Source organism: Acomys minous, assembly GCF_964271855.1.
Source record: "Acomys minous genome assembly, chromosome: 6".
NCBI classification, from domain to species: domain Eukaryota; kingdom Metazoa; phylum Chordata; class Mammalia; order Rodentia; family Muridae; genus Acomys; species Acomys minous.
This window is the reverse complement of record NC_140487.1, coordinates 81,962,612-81,979,401: the sequence shown is the minus strand read 5'-3', so window position 1 is coordinate 81,979,401 and position 16,790 is coordinate 81,962,612. Positions and strand designations below refer to the sequence as shown.

Genomic DNA, 16,790 nt, shown 5'->3' with positions numbered 1-16,790 from the left:
AGTACAAATAATAGATTCTCAATCGGGCCCCAAAGAGAGATTAGCTATCGATTAGTGGAAGCACAGAGGGCTTGACTGAGTCAGTAGTGCTTGAGATGGACTTTTAGGGACATAGTCTGTAAGAAGGCAGAGATGATAGATGATACCAATGACAGAAAAGATAATAGCGAGGCGTCTGAGATGGGAAAATCGTGAATAAGCTGTGGGTGGCTGTTAGAACACATTAACTCTAGGCATCTGTAGAGATTAAGGTTAGAAGGTCCCCTGCACACGGGATATGGGGGGCAGAGCCTGTGGTGTTGATGATTATGATTGAAACAACAGAAACAGGCCACGCAGTGAGGGTGGTGAGATAGACAAGCCAAAAAGGTGCTTTTAAAAGCAAAATGCTGTGGATGCTGAGGCATGGAAGGCCAGGGAGAGCCCCAGGAGGAACGGTAAGAGGGCTACTGGCAATGTGAAAGAGTAGGTGCAGGGAAGAAAGGAACAGGAAGTGTGTTGAAGAGATGCCAGGGATCTTGTCAGAATTCAGCATTTACTTGCATAAGGAAATAGTATTTTCGTTTAAAAAAATAAAGAGCGTCTTAGAAAATAGTCATGAACAGAGAGAGGAAGTGTGCAGAGGAGTTGGGAGTTTTTATGGTACCAATGGTGTTTTTCTGGAAACATGCTGAGTGTAAGGAGCTTGGGACACCCAGGTGGTACCATGGGACCAGGAGGGTTGTGTAGAGACAGGGACTAACACTGCAGGCTTAGGCTTCACCAAGGCAGCAGGGGTGGGCATGGCGGTGTGGTTGGGGATGGCTTTGTTCTCAGCAGTATATGTAGTTCAGGAAGCCAAAGAAGCTCAGGGCTTTCAGAAAGAGGGAAAGAAGAAAGATAAAAGTCAGAAATGGTTGCCTCAAATGGCATGTGGTAACTCGCACCCCAACTGCCTGCGTTCTCATGTGGCGGATGTCCAGCTTGGTGAAAGATCTTGCTGTCTGTTCAGATTTTGGAGATAAAGCTGACATGGTTCATAACATGCATAACGTGAGTTGGAGGACAGGAAAACTGATTTGGAGTCAAGCAGATCGTCTGTGGCTCCTGGATTTCTGGAGTTTAAATATCTAATGGAGGTCAAAAGAAATCATTTAGGGAGGCAGACACCCCACCACACACTGAGTCAAATCATACTGGGAGCTTCAGATACATTTCCACACATAGACTATGCTGGGCAAGTGATCTGGAGAACTGGTAAAATTATATAAGCCAACAATTAAAGAGAGGGATGCCACCCCAGGACAACGTCGGAATGACTTTCCAGTGCACTTTTGAAGTTGGGACAGCAGGACATTCAGAAACTGGACGTGGGAGAGGGATTGGTAGACCCACCTGCACTGGTTTCTTAGTAGCATTTGAGTGACTAACCTAATGCTGTAAGTCGTATGATAGCTGTTAGAGAAATGAGCAGATTTGGAACAAGTACCAAGGGGGAGGAAAAAACCAAAGAAAATGGAACGAAAGCTTTCCAGATTACAGAACTATTTTGAAATTGTTATATGTGATTTTACAAGTTAAGAATTGCAATAGAAAAAAATCTGACTATGGAAACTGATTTATTTATTTATTTCCCAGATTATTAGAGAAAGCAGTTTGCCCTTCTCACTAACAAAGTGAAATATTCAGAACTGTTACACGAGCGCCCTCTAGTGACATCATAGGAACATCACATTCTTGCAAACTAAACATGGGCCACGTGCAGAAATGCTTCTTGGGGGTCTTGGAACTGAGTGTGTAGGTCATAGCTTAACCACGAAGCAGTTTTGTAGAACACACACACACGAATGCTGACTCTCACCACTAGACTCTGAGTTTTATTAATTTACTTCGAGTTTCTCTGCTTCTTCACTCTCTGAGGAATCGTCTTGTGCTGGGCTAATGAGTTGCCTTCAGCCTGTCTTGTACAGATCAGAACTCCCTCTGGTCAGCATTGTCTTCTTTCACAGATACTTTATTATCACCCGTGAGAGTTAGGCAAGCGGTGTCTCAACTTCCTCATCTACAAATGGGTGTTCTGTGAGAAATGAGGAGTCTTTCTTGGCACATAAAGCCATAGTATTTATTTAGTCATAGTCACCAGTGGTGACTCTTTATGATGGTAATTAGGCAGCTGCTTGTCTGTCTTCTGGCTGGTAAGAGCCTCTTTAAGATATGTATGCCTGCCCCTACTGCGGTTCACAGAACTTGTGTTTCTATTGTATAGTTCAGTTACAAACCGCTTTCATGGCCATTACTGTGTGTAACAGAAGGAAGTGCCTAATTGGTAAGGAACAATGCAGTCATGTGCCGTGTTGGCCAGGTGGAAGACTTCCCTCTGCCTCATCCCACAGTCATTGGCTAAGCCCTGTCAGTCCTGATTTGCAACCCTTTATGAACTGCCCATCAAGCCCTCTCTGCTGAGGCCGTCATTCTTGCAATTACACCCACAGGAGGCCAAAGTTGCCCCGAGATGCTTATTTAGTTACCTTCACTCCTCAACTCATCTTTCCTCCTCAGCTAGTTTTCGAACCAAACACCTCTTGTCAAGTTTTCCCCCTAAAGGCCTTTTGGGGCATTTCAGTTCCTTGGTCTTTCACAGCAAAGGAGCTCTTGCTCCACCAACCTCAGCTCTTCACAGTCCTGCCTATAGCTAGAAAGCTCGTGCGCCACAGCCTGCTTCTGTGCACACCTTGCAGCCTTCCTACCTCCTCGAGATGACCTGGGACTTCTCCAATAAACCATGTACGCTGCCTGGCCAGGCTTCCCTAGTAGTTCCGTGGTTTGTTTTTAATAATATTTGCTTATTGCATATGAGTGCTTTATCTGCAGAAGAGGGCATCAGATGGCATTATAGATGGCTGTGAGTCACTATATGGTTGCTGGGAATTGAACTCAGGACCTCAGGAACAGCAGGTGGCACTCTTAACCACTGAGCCATCTCTCCAGCTTCCCAAAGTCCCATACAAGCCTCTCTGGTCTTGCGCTTATATCTGAAGGTATTAAAACTACTAACTAACTTATTAACCCCTTAGATTTTTGAAGGCACAAAACCTGTCTTATTTACTAGCAAAAATGCTGACATGTAAGTACATATTCACTAAAAGAAAGATTGAATGTGAGTCATATTTGTAGCTGGACAGGTAGGTAAATCAGTGATTAGTGTTTTTATTTGGGGCCTCATGTAGTTATATCCTGGGCCTTTGCATTGTGTCATCAAGCATGTGGTTCAGGCCCAGTTTCTTGTTCCAAGCCCCATACTTTCATCTTTAACTGAAAAGAAACTGCGGTTTCTACTACATGAACATATGTAAAGTACTTTAGCACATGGCACATGGACAGCACTTTGTTAATGCATGTTTGTACTTAGTTAACTTAGAGCATAAGAGGGATTCCATGTCTTTGCAGTCATGGTAAGCAGGTGAAACAGCTGTGGCTCTAACTTGAGTCTTTTACACCATATTCTACTTTTGGTAGGCCATCAATAAATAGGTCTTAAAATTAAGTGGCTTATTGCTTGTACTTTTTAATTCTTTTTTTTTTTTAATGTCTTATTACCCTTGCCATTTCTCTCTAGAGCACACATAGGCCTTTGCACATGGCAACTTTTGCAGATGGGATGACCAAATGAGAAAAATATGGCACCTCCTCCCATGTGGCTTACCAGGTGGGCAGTCAAGACTCTTTTGTGGACAGCGATTTCTGCCGTAGATTTCTGAAAGAAAAACTTCCCCTGCTAATTTTCAGTAATTTGGGTTTCTACTGAGAAACCCATACCACAATATATGAAGGCATTAGTTTAGAAATGACTGCAGCCTAGGATTTAAGGAGAGACCAATCCATTGCCACACCCAGGGGCACAGCTGCACCTGCCTTGGGGGTCCCTCAGAAGACTTTGTTTTCTTTTCCTAGAAAGCCTCATCATGACCTTTGTTGCTAAAAATTGAAGCCATTTTAAATTTCCCATTCATGTTTTTTTTTAATTCATTCACCTTTTTTCGCCTAACCCGTACAATAATTTCCATTTATTTTACGGAGACAATTCATGTAAGAAACATTTCAAAGGCTAGAACTTTTTTTCCTAGTGCTAGAACTTAATGCGGCAGAAGTATGCAAAACTTTTCACTTTTCTGTGAATTTGCACTCGTGACTGCTCTGTGCTAGACTGGAGGGGCTCCTGAGGAAAAGCTATTGTGTAGCCTGCCCAGCAGGCTTCACCATCAGGGTGCCTGGGTTGTCCTGGCCCCTCTTCTTGGATCTACTGGCAGAGACAGAGGCGGAGCGAGAAGGGGCGGAGCGAGAAGGGGCGGAGCTTCTGTTCCTGTATTGATCTTAGTTCTTCCTGCACAGTGACAATCAGAAGAAAGGGCTTTCAAGAGTTTCACTTCATGGGGCTGGAGAGATGGCTCACTGGTGTCATGAGCACTTGCTGCTCTTCCAGAGGACCCTGGTTTTTGTTGTTGTTGTTGTTTTGTTTTTTGTTTGTTTGATTTTTGTTTTTTGTTAACACCCACAAGATGGCTTGTTCCCGGGATCCAGTGCTCTCTTCTGACCTGTGCAGACACGCAACATGAGTGGTGCACAGACATACATCCAAGCAAATACCCATATACATAAAATAAAAGTGATAAAATATATGAAATACTTTAAAAAATAAAATAAAGGTTATAATGAATTAGATAAAGGAAAATATATATTCCTAAAATGTTTGTTTGTTTGTGTGTTTGTTTTAACATCACTTCAATTTAGACACAGACACCGGTGTGAAACTGGATTTTTTTCAATGCGGCTCTGACAAAATAAACTGCCAGAAGAAACTGAACATTATTTAAACTCTACAGCTTTTCACATGGAGAAGTATAAATTCCTAATCTGGCAAACACAAAAGTTTTTACAGTTATTTGACAACAAAACAAAATCTTCTCCGTTCTCACTCTGAATAAAGTGTGTGTGTGTGGGGGGGGGGGGTAATTGGTGCTGTGTTATCACCTGCACTTCCCTGAGAAGAGTTTATCTTTATTATGGAAACGTGCTCTTCCTACTTATAATAATCTTTCTCTTAAAAAAGGGAATTTGCTCAATGGGGAAAGTGCTTTCTCTGCAAACGAGGGCAAAGGTTTATATCCCTAGCACCAACATAGAATAAAACAAAAACACCTACCTATAGCTGAGTGTGACTATAACCCAAGCAATGGTGGATAGAGACAGGCAGGTCCCCAAAGCTCACAGGCCAGCAAGCCTAGACCAATTGATAACCTTTCAGTTCTGTGAGAGACACTGTCTCAAGGCAAAATGGCAGAGAGCAGTAGGGAAGACTCTGATATCCAGCTCCATCCTCCATACGGTCACCTGTATATTCATGTGCATCACACACACACACACACACACACACACACACACACACACACACACTGTCACCCATATAATCATGTGCATCACACACACATACTTATGTTTATGACACACACACATTGTCACCCACATAATCATGTGTATATCACACACACACACACACACACACACACACACACAGGCACACTGTCACCCATATAATCATGTGCATCACACAAATATACTTATGTTTATGACACACACACATTGTCACTCACATACTCATGTGTATATCACACACACACATACACACACACACACACACACATACACACACACACACACCCACACACACAGCGGGGGTGGCCGAGGGAGGGAAGGAAAGACTAATAGAAATTGAAAAGTTAAAAAGTAAGAACGATGCTAGATAATTTTCACACATAATTCTTGCTTGTCCAGAACTGACGTTGGTAACATTGTACAGGTGATAAAGTTAAGGGAATGTTTAACTGGTCAGTGAAATTACAAAGAGAGGTAAAGCTAGTGTCAGGATGCTGGATGCAGAGATATTCAGAGCTGTAGTTTCATAAGCTGGCTTGTAAGTCTTAATTTATCTTCAAGTTTAAACTCTCTGTGTCATTTTTGTGCCACATAAGGAAATAGGAGAATTTAACCTGGAGTGTAAGTAGCCTCTTCTCTGGAATCTCAGTGAGCTGGAGACTCCTTGTGAGGTTTGGAATGCGTTTGGGAATTACCAGAAAAAAATTGAGTACATACCTATATCCCAACGCTAGCCTTTTGTTTGCAAAAAGCACGGGTATGGATCTGTGCTTACTTTGAGCTCCCTGTATTTCCTTTGCTCTCCATGATAAAATCCAGACTACGCAGACTTGGCAGTGTCCAAGGTTTGGATGTTAGGCTAACAGACAGCACGTGTAAAGGAGCACGTGTTGATTCAACGTGTGTTGCCTCTTATCCTGTGGGGGTTAGTGTGCATGTGTGTGTCTTATCATTGCCAATTGGTTTCAACACATCTGTGATTTTTCTATACTCTTTCATTCATTTTTTTTTTAATATCCAAAGCCCAGCACACGGCAAAGTACATAGGAGAGTCAGTAAATATTTTCCAAATGAGTTAAAAATGTGGGTCTTGGCTCACTCACGATTGGAATGTTTTGTGAGTATATACTACCTCTAAAAAGATGTATTTACTTTTGCTTTTCTTATATGCATATGAGTGTTTGCCTGCACGTAGAGATGTACACCACGCATGCGTGTGGTGCCGACGGTGGCCAGAAGAAATGTTAGGTCCCCAGAACTAGAGTTGCAGATCATTGTGAGGCACTATGTGGGTTCTGATGACGAACCTGGGTCCTCAGCAAGAACAGCAAGTGCTGCTAACAGCCGAGCCAGCTCTCCAGTCCCCGGGCTAGAGCACGGCTATAAAAAGTTGCTGGCAGAGCCACCATGCAGAATATTTTCCTGCCGCCAACTTTAAGACGGTCCTTGCCCCCTTCACAGGAAGGTGAATCTGTTAGGGTTTCTTTTTAACAGAGGACAAGAAGCCAGCGGACTTTTCCAGACTGGAGATTTTAGGGAGTTACTGATATTTTTTTTATAACATACGACGTTAAAAACCAATTGAGCGTATGCCCAGAAACCTTTTAAGTCATGCGTTTTGGCAACCAATTTTATTTGGGTTCAGAAACTTAATCAACAGTCAATACAAACCAGTTGTCATTCTTTAAATAAAAATCAGTGATCTGCAATTAGGATCAGCCAAGCAAAAATATCATCCGTGCTTTGGCTGCTCTGCGTCTCACCAAGTGGATCAGTATAACGGTAAAGGTTCACAGAAGGGACAGCGGCATGTGGCTGGGTGACCCCTTAGCTAAAGGCCACTGAGCAAAGGCCAGTGATCGAGAATGGAAAGCAACCACCATTTTTGTTCTGGCCCAAGGCCTCCTACACCCATGATTCCAAGTGTGGTTCAAAACACGTGTTAAGGTTTCCATTCCCTAAATGATTTAGCAGTTCAGGAAATAAACCCAGTAAAAGTTTTCGGATGTACTGTGTCTGCAGTTTTTGGCTTGTTTTCTTATTATACCCTGGGTAGCCTAGTCAAAATTCTGCAAGTCCTTAAGATGAGTGTCTTTGACACTTGCTCAGTTTTCTCTCCTGCCTTGGGTTGGCAACAGTTTCTGCTGCCGCCTCAGAGGGTCAAGGTTGAGGTGTCTGTGAGGCTGGAAGGCAGAGAAGAGTTCTACTTACTGCTCGCTGGGGAGCGATGAGTTCCTTGACATCGCCTTTGGTGACAAGTCATAGTCGCTGTCGGATCTGTAGAGGAAGGACTCTCTGCGTTGGCTGTGGCCAGGAAAGGTGGCATGGAGGACCAGTCCAGAGGAAGAGCTGGCCTGAGGGTCCAGCGGGCTCCGACCTGGAGAAGGGCCATTTTCCACATCAAAGCTTAAAGAGAAAGTGGGAAAGTCTGGTCAGTGGAGGACTGCCAAGGACAGTTCAGGTACAGGAAGACCGCGCATGCGCAGCCTCTGCATGCCAGGCGCACTCTGCAAAGCCTTGCAAAGAGGCTCGGTCTAAGGACGGGTGAAGGCTGCCATCTTTTCTGTTTTGTTCAGAGCAAGCTGAGTTTCACAAATTTTACCCCTTTCCCGGGTTTACTGTTAATAAATAGTAACAGAAGTTGACCCAAGGGCAAAGGTCATGACCTTTAAACTTTCCACAGCCTGACCAGTTATTACAGATTTATAGTGAAAGCAGAAGAACCTCCCCCCGCCCCACCGCCAAAACCTAAGAAACAACAACAAGCAAGCAAACAAACAAAAGATCCAAAAATAACCCCAAACCTTGTTGCTAATGAGAACTCCAGAGGGGGCATCTAGTACAGTGGTAGGTGCCAGACACAGATATCATGGGGGTGCTTTCTTCCTAGCTGGAAGAGTTCTTCCTTACATAAATATCAGCCTCATTAAAGATACAATTTGCATATTTCTGAATGTTTTGGGAACAAAGTGTTACCCTGCAAACACTCGCTGTCTGATTAGAAAGGCCCCAGCCTGATATTTAATATTCATATGTAAATTTAGCCACATAAATGACTTAATTAATCTGATAACAGCAAATTACTTTCCCAGGCTGCAGAGTTCCGGAGCTCTGGAGAAGAATGCCATAGTTGACTCTCACAGAAAAGTGCCAGGGAAACTCGGATCCCAGCCCCTCACTTGGTCGCTGAAGATGCCTGCAGGCCTAATGTGACTTTAAAGGCCTAAATGGGAGCCTCTTGGCTTTCGCGCCTTGTTTCTGCCGCTTCCTACTGTCGCCCTAGAGCAGTGTGTCAGCTTCCTTGAGGTGAGAATGGACAGGAGTCACTGTCCCCAGTTTCTCGCAAACACTCACTGCTCCCCTGTTGATGCTATGCTGAGAGGTTGCGCAAGAGTTGCCAGGCATGGGGACGGTTATTAACGAGACTCAGCTTCCTTTATGTTTACCCAGCGGCCACATTCCCCTTGGAATCCTAATCTTCCACTGTGTGGGGGTTGTTTTTTTGTTTTTGTTTTGTTTTGTTTTGTTATCTTTCTTAAATTTACAAGGTGCTTTCTGGTATACTATTCCGCTTAATCCTAACACCCCTTCGAGCTGTATAATCTCATTTCATTTCATTGAAGGTAAATATGTAAATATGGCTAAGAAAAAAAAACCCAAAAAACAAACACCACATCAATATCTTGTTTAAGGAAACATACTAAATTACTGGTTTCCCTGTACTCCTTCAAGCAGAGGGGACTCATCTCGAGACCTTCAGCAGATTTCTGACCAAGCTGGTGACAGCCATGTCTGTATGAACTGTTTCCTCCTATACAGACACACTGGTGAGATGGCGGACAGCTCTATGTGCACTGCTTTCTCCTATACAGACACACTGATGACAAAGTCTGTAAATCAGCCACGGTAAGAGATTCACATTACCCACGACTAAGGCAATACTAGATATATACTATAGAAATGGAGAAATGGCTCTGTTGATATAATTCTTTGTGTGGAAACACAGAGACCTGATTCTGGAGCCCCATCACATATGTAAAAAAAAAAGAAAGAAAGAAAGAAAGAAAGAAAGAAAGAAAGAAAGAAAGAAAGAAAAACCTAGGTGCAGGGGCACCTCTGTAATTCTAACTTTGGAAGTACAGATGTGGACCCCCAAAGCTTCTGGCTAGCTAGCCTATGCACATGAGTGAGCCCCAGGTTTGCTGGCAGATCCTGTGTCAATAAATAAGGTGGAGAGTTATTAAAGGAGCCATCTAATGTGGACTTCTGTCTTGTACAAGTGTGTATACATGTGTGCTTACACAAACACATATATATGCACACATATGCACACCACAAGTATTTATTGAAATAAGAAATACTGTGATAAAACCTATTTAAAAACTCATGAATTGTCTATTTCTAGGTTTTCCATTTTATATTTTTGAACCATCTTCGAGGGAGAGGTACACTGGTTGGCAGGTGGAGCACACAGAAAGACCCACTTTCCCACTCCGTGTCTTTACAGCCTCAGGCACTGGAGGCTTTTGTCATCCTCAGTCGCACCATGGCACGCTGGGTAATGGAATGGCGTTTCTTTTCTAACAAGCGTTGTAGTTGGTATGTATGTATGTAAGAATCAGTCTACGACCGCTCTTGAATGATCCTCTGGAGGCAGGAAGTGCCATCTTGAGTGAGCCAGAAGGAGGCAGCAGACTGCCTTGAAGCGCCAGCTCTTCTGTTCCTTGGAACAGGAGAAATGAGAGCACAGGAATACGATGCCACCAAAGAGTCTGCTGATCAAAGCCTCGTTCGGATTCCATACAAGCTCTATACGCGCACATAGGGATCCCTGGGTGAAGCGCCAAGTAGGTGCAAAGGCGACCTAATGTGTAACGGGGCTTACAAGGCTCCACAGATGGTCTCCCCAGAAGCCCAGAGGTCTAGGGTAGGCAACTGCCCAAGCCTGCCGCCAGGCGCACAATCCCTTGTCCTCATTTTCTTGCCAGCCAGGCTGCCTCACACTTCTTAACAAGTGAAAATATAATGAAGCACATTGCAGACTTGCCTTGGGTGAGATCTCTACTAGCTGTTGAGAAACTAAAGAGGAAGACGGATCCTTTGTACCCCCCTCCCACCCCCAATCCTGCAGAACATGGATATTCTGCCTGTGAACTCTCCTTCTAAAGAATAATAATATTTATATGACATGTATGGGTACTTGCCTGTTCATATATCTTGCACCACACATGTGCCACCTTTCCTGGAGGCCAGAAAAGAACAGGATCCCTTGGGAGTGAAGTTACAGATGGTTGTAAGCTATTGTGTAGAACTGACTGCGGAGCCTCTGGAAGGGTAGCTGGCGCTCTAAACCACTGAGCCATCGCTCTAGCCAGCCCTCTGATCCCTTCTTAATAGAAAAGAGGGCAGCATCTTAACAAGTGAAGCTGGGACCACTCAAAGTCTAAGAGTGGAGTGAACTTCTAAATTCCATGTGCAATTGTATGACTGCTATTCACTTTGCTGTACATCTTCCCAACCTTGTTTTGCTACTAATCAAGGAGAATACTTTTAACTACAGCACTCATAGCCTCCTAGAAGCTCCCGGATGGACAAGACCAAAGGGTAAGTGTTTGGGATGCCAGACAGTCGCTAGCTTGAGCACTGTGGTCAGTGCTCATGTGACACTTCTGAGTATTATGACTACCATAATATTCTCTGTCTCTGCACTGGCATCTTGCCCAGTAGGTAAGGCCGCTAACTCTTAGAACTTTTTCCATGAGGTTTCTACTGGGCTCATCTGTCTTCTTTTCCACTATCAGCCTTCCTGCTGTGAGAGGTGCTGTCCCCAAAACATTAGCAAGAGAGTGAGGCCTGGGGGACACTCTGCCACTATTATTAAGCACATCTGCCAGATGAGCTGGCACTAGATTCCTCCTCACACAAACTCTTCCTCTTTGGTTCTCTTTACTTTTTCTTTTCTCTACTCTGCCTAAACTCAAAAGAGAGCTTGCTGAAATTCAGGAGAAGCCAAGGAAGCGGGCCCTGCTGCAAAGAAGCAGTCTCAGTGAGACAAACGGCCTTTCATAGTCCCTGGGACACTGCTTGAAAGCAACTGGTACAGATGTACAGCTTCAGAACAAACATGAATCACCAACCAGACACCAGCCCCAGTCACAGCAAAATTAGTGGGCACGCATCCCAATACATCCCACAGACTGAGGGAGTCAAGGGGGAGGGGCTTCCTGGCCAAGAGAGAGAGACTGAAGGCAGCCTTAACAAGAAAAATGAATATACCACACAAACCAAAATACAATCAGGAAGAAAAGGGAATCTGCAAAGGCATACAATGCATAAACAGGGGGCATAATTTATTTAGGGCATTTTCTGTCTCTGCCATAATCAGGACACACATTTCGTAGGCTTCTTTAGAGTAAAACATTATAACATAAGACAGCTCTGTAAAACACAGGCAGAAGAGAACAAAAAGTGCCATTACTAGCAGTTTAGTATTTTTCATGCAGATATGTGTGTGTTGTGCATGTGGGTGAGTCGTGTGCATGCCCACACACACGTGTGTGTGTGTGTGTGTGTGTGTGTGTGTGTGTGTGTGTGTTTTGGGGGGAAGGTGTACCCACCAGCACATGCATGTAGAAGCCAGAGGTCAGTGTTGGATGCCATTCTCTAGTTATCCAGGAATTTGTTAGCTTGGATGGACCTCTTGCTGGTGACCTCCAGGCCTCTGCCTGGTTTCATCCACCCTCTGCTCTAACAGTGCACTTACACACACACACACACACACACACACACACACACACACACACACACTTCTTCTTTGCCTAGGCTTTACATTGGTTTTGAGGCTCCTGACTCAGGAGCTTATGCTTCTAGGGCAAGCAATTATCCTAACTGAACTGTCTTCCCAGCCCCCATCTGAGTATTTTTTTCATACTCATTTGAATATTGATTTTTATAAGGTTTTACCATTCACTGTGGTTCCTAGAACTCCCACTTTCCATGTACTACTTAATTGCTCATCTGGCAGCTGGACTACAATTTTCAGAACAATTCTCTTAAATTTGGTTACTGTTATTTGTGATTCTAAGTAGTACTGTCATTGGTGTAGTTAAGGTAACAGATACTTGAACTTCCATTTTTCATGAAGTTATGTTGACATTTCAGGTAAATTCATAGGATGCCACTCATAACTTTCTGATTGTGTGAGTAAGCCATATGCTAGCCCCTATGCTTATGTGGAAGAGCTTGCACATATCCAACACATGGACTGAAGTATTGTTAAACACACGTTTCTTTCAGGATGAGAGACCCACCTTGGCAGTCTTGCTCACCATCTCCAATGCTTGGTGTGCAGCCCCTCTACTTGCTTGGGCCTCCATCTCCTGGCCCTGATGGCTTCTGCCCACATAACCAGTGGCTTTCCCCCCTCACATGCAATGCTTTAACAGCTTTTTTTTTCTGCTCTGTAGTTGGAGATCTTAGCTCCTCAGGCCGTGGCGGCAGGTGAGGCTGTGCATGAGAAGTGATGCTCCTGTAGCTAGAAGCATTGTCCCTCTGCTGCCGCCAGTACAAGGCTTCTTCTAAACTCATCTTGGGGCACCAGTGAAATGATCATTAATTCTTTGAGGTCCCAAGATGACATCCAACCGCTCCTCTGTAGTCTCTCACAGTTATTTATGTTGTAGAGTTGCTCTTAGTATTACAAAGAGGTCAATTCCAGGACCCTCCACCTAGTGCCAAAACCCACAGATGTGGCTGCTTAGACCCCTTTTATAAAGTGGCTTGGTATTGGCATGTGATCTCCACACTTCCTCCTGTGTAACTCTGGTCCTTTTTGTCTTACTTATAATATAAAATGCAATGCGAATTTTGGATATAGTTAATGCAATGGTAAGAAAGTAAATTCTGTACATTTTGCTGCAAATACATTTTTCATCAAGTATTTTCCAGTCATTCTTGATGGCATCCTCTCAACCCATGGGTACACTGGGCAGACAACGTCATGAGACCACTTGCACATCTCTGTTTAATTTTCCATGTATTTAACTGCTTCCCAATATGTTATTGAGGTGAAGAGAGGGAATAGTACCTGTTTTTTTTTTTTTTTTTGTCCCAGACATTTGGGTCAGAATCTCGTGAATAACAGATCCATTTAAACCGGTGAAAGAACACTGTAATGTGCTGTACAGTGCTTCTCCTAGCCTTACTCCAAACCTTCATCTCAATCACCATCAGCACCAGTTTCTGTTGTTTCCCTCAAGTGTATCTATAAAGGATGTGACTTTACTTAAATAGCCTCATGTGGTAATGATGTAAGCATAAAATTTGGGGAAAAAAATCACAATACAGTGTATTTTCCCTGAAACGAGCCTGCAGAGAACCACACTACCAGCTTAATGCCCCTCCGTTCATCGCCTTGCTCTTTGATAAAAGCAGGCCCACCACCTGCCCCACGCCTTCTCTGCTGTCTGCTCTTCCATCCCTTGGGGTCTTTGCTAGACCAGCTCTCTAGGCTGGTGACAGGAAGGAGCCAGCAGATGGCAGAAGTCACCACTGTTTCTCAGGGGTTCCTGGCCTCCAATTTATGCAAAGTTTGAAGGGAGGTAAGACGTCTACTCCCCGGGTCTGGGAGGAAAAATCCGGACCAGCAGAAGCATGAGATGTGTGTGAAGCCTTTGATTAAAGCAGGAGCAGCTCTGCCATCAGGAATTCAGGCCGAACTGAGAGGTCACAGAACAGCCTTGCCATCGTCCCCACGGGGATGCTTTCCTGATTCCCAACTACCTGCACACGTCCTGTGTCTGTAATGAAGAGTCACACAGCAGCTTCCTAGGAATAGCAAAAACTTTGATTTTCAGCCCAGCCATTCCCCGGCAGACTGACCCTAACAAATCTTCCCACTGGAAAGAGAAACTCTACAAAAAAAAAAAAGTTTAAACTCCCAGGTCAGCAGAGCTGCAAACTGCTCTGGGGAGCGAGCTCTGCTTTTCCCTTTGCTGCCTTAAAAAAAAAAAGACTCACTGAGCATCATCTGCATCATTTAATCCTCACAGTTTTCTAGGCTTATTCTTTCTGACCTATTTCAAAACGGCCAAAAACAAAACAAAACAAAACAAAACAAAAAAACAAAAAGAAGGCTCGAAAGTACAAAACTTCATTTGAAGAATTTTAAAGCATGACCTCCTTTTATTACACGGTTATATAATCTGTGCCCGAGGTCCTTTCCTCCCCAGGTCATTCTTGACTCAGAATCTGTCATGTTGGACTATCTACCTCAGTTTAGTCACCTTTCTTCCTCCAGAGCACAACCTCCTTGATTCATTTCTGTATTCCTAGACCGTGAGCTGACTCTCCTATAGAAGACATGCATACATGACCGTTGAATAGATGCAAGAAGCTCACAGTCGGCATCTCTCATCTGACAAGCTGACCCATTTGGGTTAAAACGTTTGTCAGTCAAGGACCACAGCGGAGTACTTGAGTGGAGCTTCCTTAATCCTCTAACACTAGCCCTTCCTTCCTCATCCTCCCTGCAACATCCTAAGAAAGCCGTCCTAGGGGTGTCAGCGTCCATAGTTTGTGTACAGTTATGCACATGTGGGGATGCTGTTCACAAAACATTCTGTCCCATTAACGCTCTATTAGAAAAGATTTTTCCCATTTATACTTAGACTAGCATCTTCAGTCACTTGTCTGACACTTGATAAGAACAAATATCCATTTACCTAGTTCTTTAGGTATTAACACTGGCCAGTACTTCACTGTGCTCTCTGATCCTATAGAGGGGAAGCTGGGCAGAAATATGTCCCTCTACTCAGAGTAACATGAGCCGTCCTTATAGAACCAACCAGAGGGTTTCCTAATAAAAGACTTAACTGTACAAAACCACAGAAAGTACGATGACAGTTCCATTCCTCAGCCGGAAGCGGAACTTCCCTGTGCGCAGTGACAGTGGGATAGACTCTTGCAATCCTGCCTTGAGAATCTACTTCTACATGTGCGACTCTCTTCCCAGAGGGCATGTGCAGAGTTATGACGGTCAGCTAGCTCATCTGCACTGGAGAAGCAGCTTCCTGTCACTGTGGTTGTCATGCCAGGGCGTTTTGAAAAATTATATTAATTGTCAGTGATCCCAGACAGACTTGACAGAGATAGTGTTGGCATTCTGAAGAGCTCTGACTCTGGGAACATGGCTCCTAGTGCCCACTCTGTAGGGAATAAACTGGGAAACTGGATGCCTTGTACTCCGACCCCACACTTCAATCTGAAATGAATCTGTGAGGGAGAAGATCCCTGGGGTGCTGCTAAGATGAGACGTCTCACGGACATTTTGGCGACAGAAAAAGATTGACTTTCGAGTACGGATTTGTACTAATGGTGATGATGGTCCTCCAACAAATACTTATCAGCACCCGCTCTATGACAAGACACGGTTCTTAGTCTGCAGCTATAGCAATGCAGAAAAGGGTCCCTGAGGGGAGAATTAGCAATAGACAACCAGAATCAAAAAATTATATTTGTAGGTAGTGATAAATGCTGTGAAGAAAATCAAGCTCAATAATAGTGTGGCGCGAGGGTCTGTCCTAGATGGTGAAGGGTCCTCTACTGCCTCCCCACAGAGGCACCATTGTTTCCTTGGATAGTGCTGTCTGAGCTGAGATGGGGTGGGGGAGTGGCAGTGTGTCATTGGATCTTGACATCTCTCCATTTCCACACTCACTTTTAACTAAGAAATTGGGTCGGACAATGGTTGGTTTTACATTTTGTAATGATTGCTAAGTTTGTGAGTTAGCTTTTCCCACATGTTCGCTCTTCTCTGAGCATTACCATCCCTTACAGCTGCACCTGCACAGGCATCCAGTTCACCATCCCTTACAGCTGCACCTGCACAGGCATCCAGTTCACCATCCCTTACAGCTGCACCTGCACAGGTATCCAGTTCACCATCCCTTACAGCTGCACCTGCACAGGTATCCAGTTCACCCTCCCTTACAGCTGCACCTGCACAGGTATCCAGTTCACCATCCCTTACAGCTGCACCTGCACAGGCATCCAGTTCACCATCTCTTACAGCTGCACCTGCACAGGTATCCAGTTCACCATCCCTTACAGCTGCACCTGCACAGGTAGCCAGTTCACCATCCCTTACAGCTACACCTGCACAGGTATCCAGTTTACCATCCCTTACAGCTGCACCTGCACAGGTATCCAGTTCACCATCCCTTACAGCTGCACCTGCACAGGCATCCAGTTCACCATCCCTTACAGCTGCACCTGCACAGGTATCCAGGTGTTTATTTGTATACATCACAGCATTTATCCAGCGTGATTGTTTTCTACTCATCTGACTACTGAGGGCTGTGCTTTTGAGATCATAGAACACT

The 16,790-nt window shown here is 44.3% G+C and overlaps 1 protein-coding gene across 3 annotated transcripts in view; it reads right to left on the bottom strand.

Moving 5' to 3' along the window:
• Window positions 1–16,790, bottom strand: part of PDE4B (phosphodiesterase 4B) — a 540,265-nt gene that overhangs the window by 109,270 nt on the left and 414,205 nt on the right. For all 3 annotated transcript variants that reach the window (XM_084786194.1, XM_084786195.1, XM_084786196.1), the window contains one exon: window positions 7,621–7,815. In XM_084786194.1, the coding sequence (XP_084642320.1) occupies window positions 7,621–7,815 (195 nt within the window). The remainder of the gene's footprint in view (window positions 1–7,620; window positions 7,816–16,790) is intronic.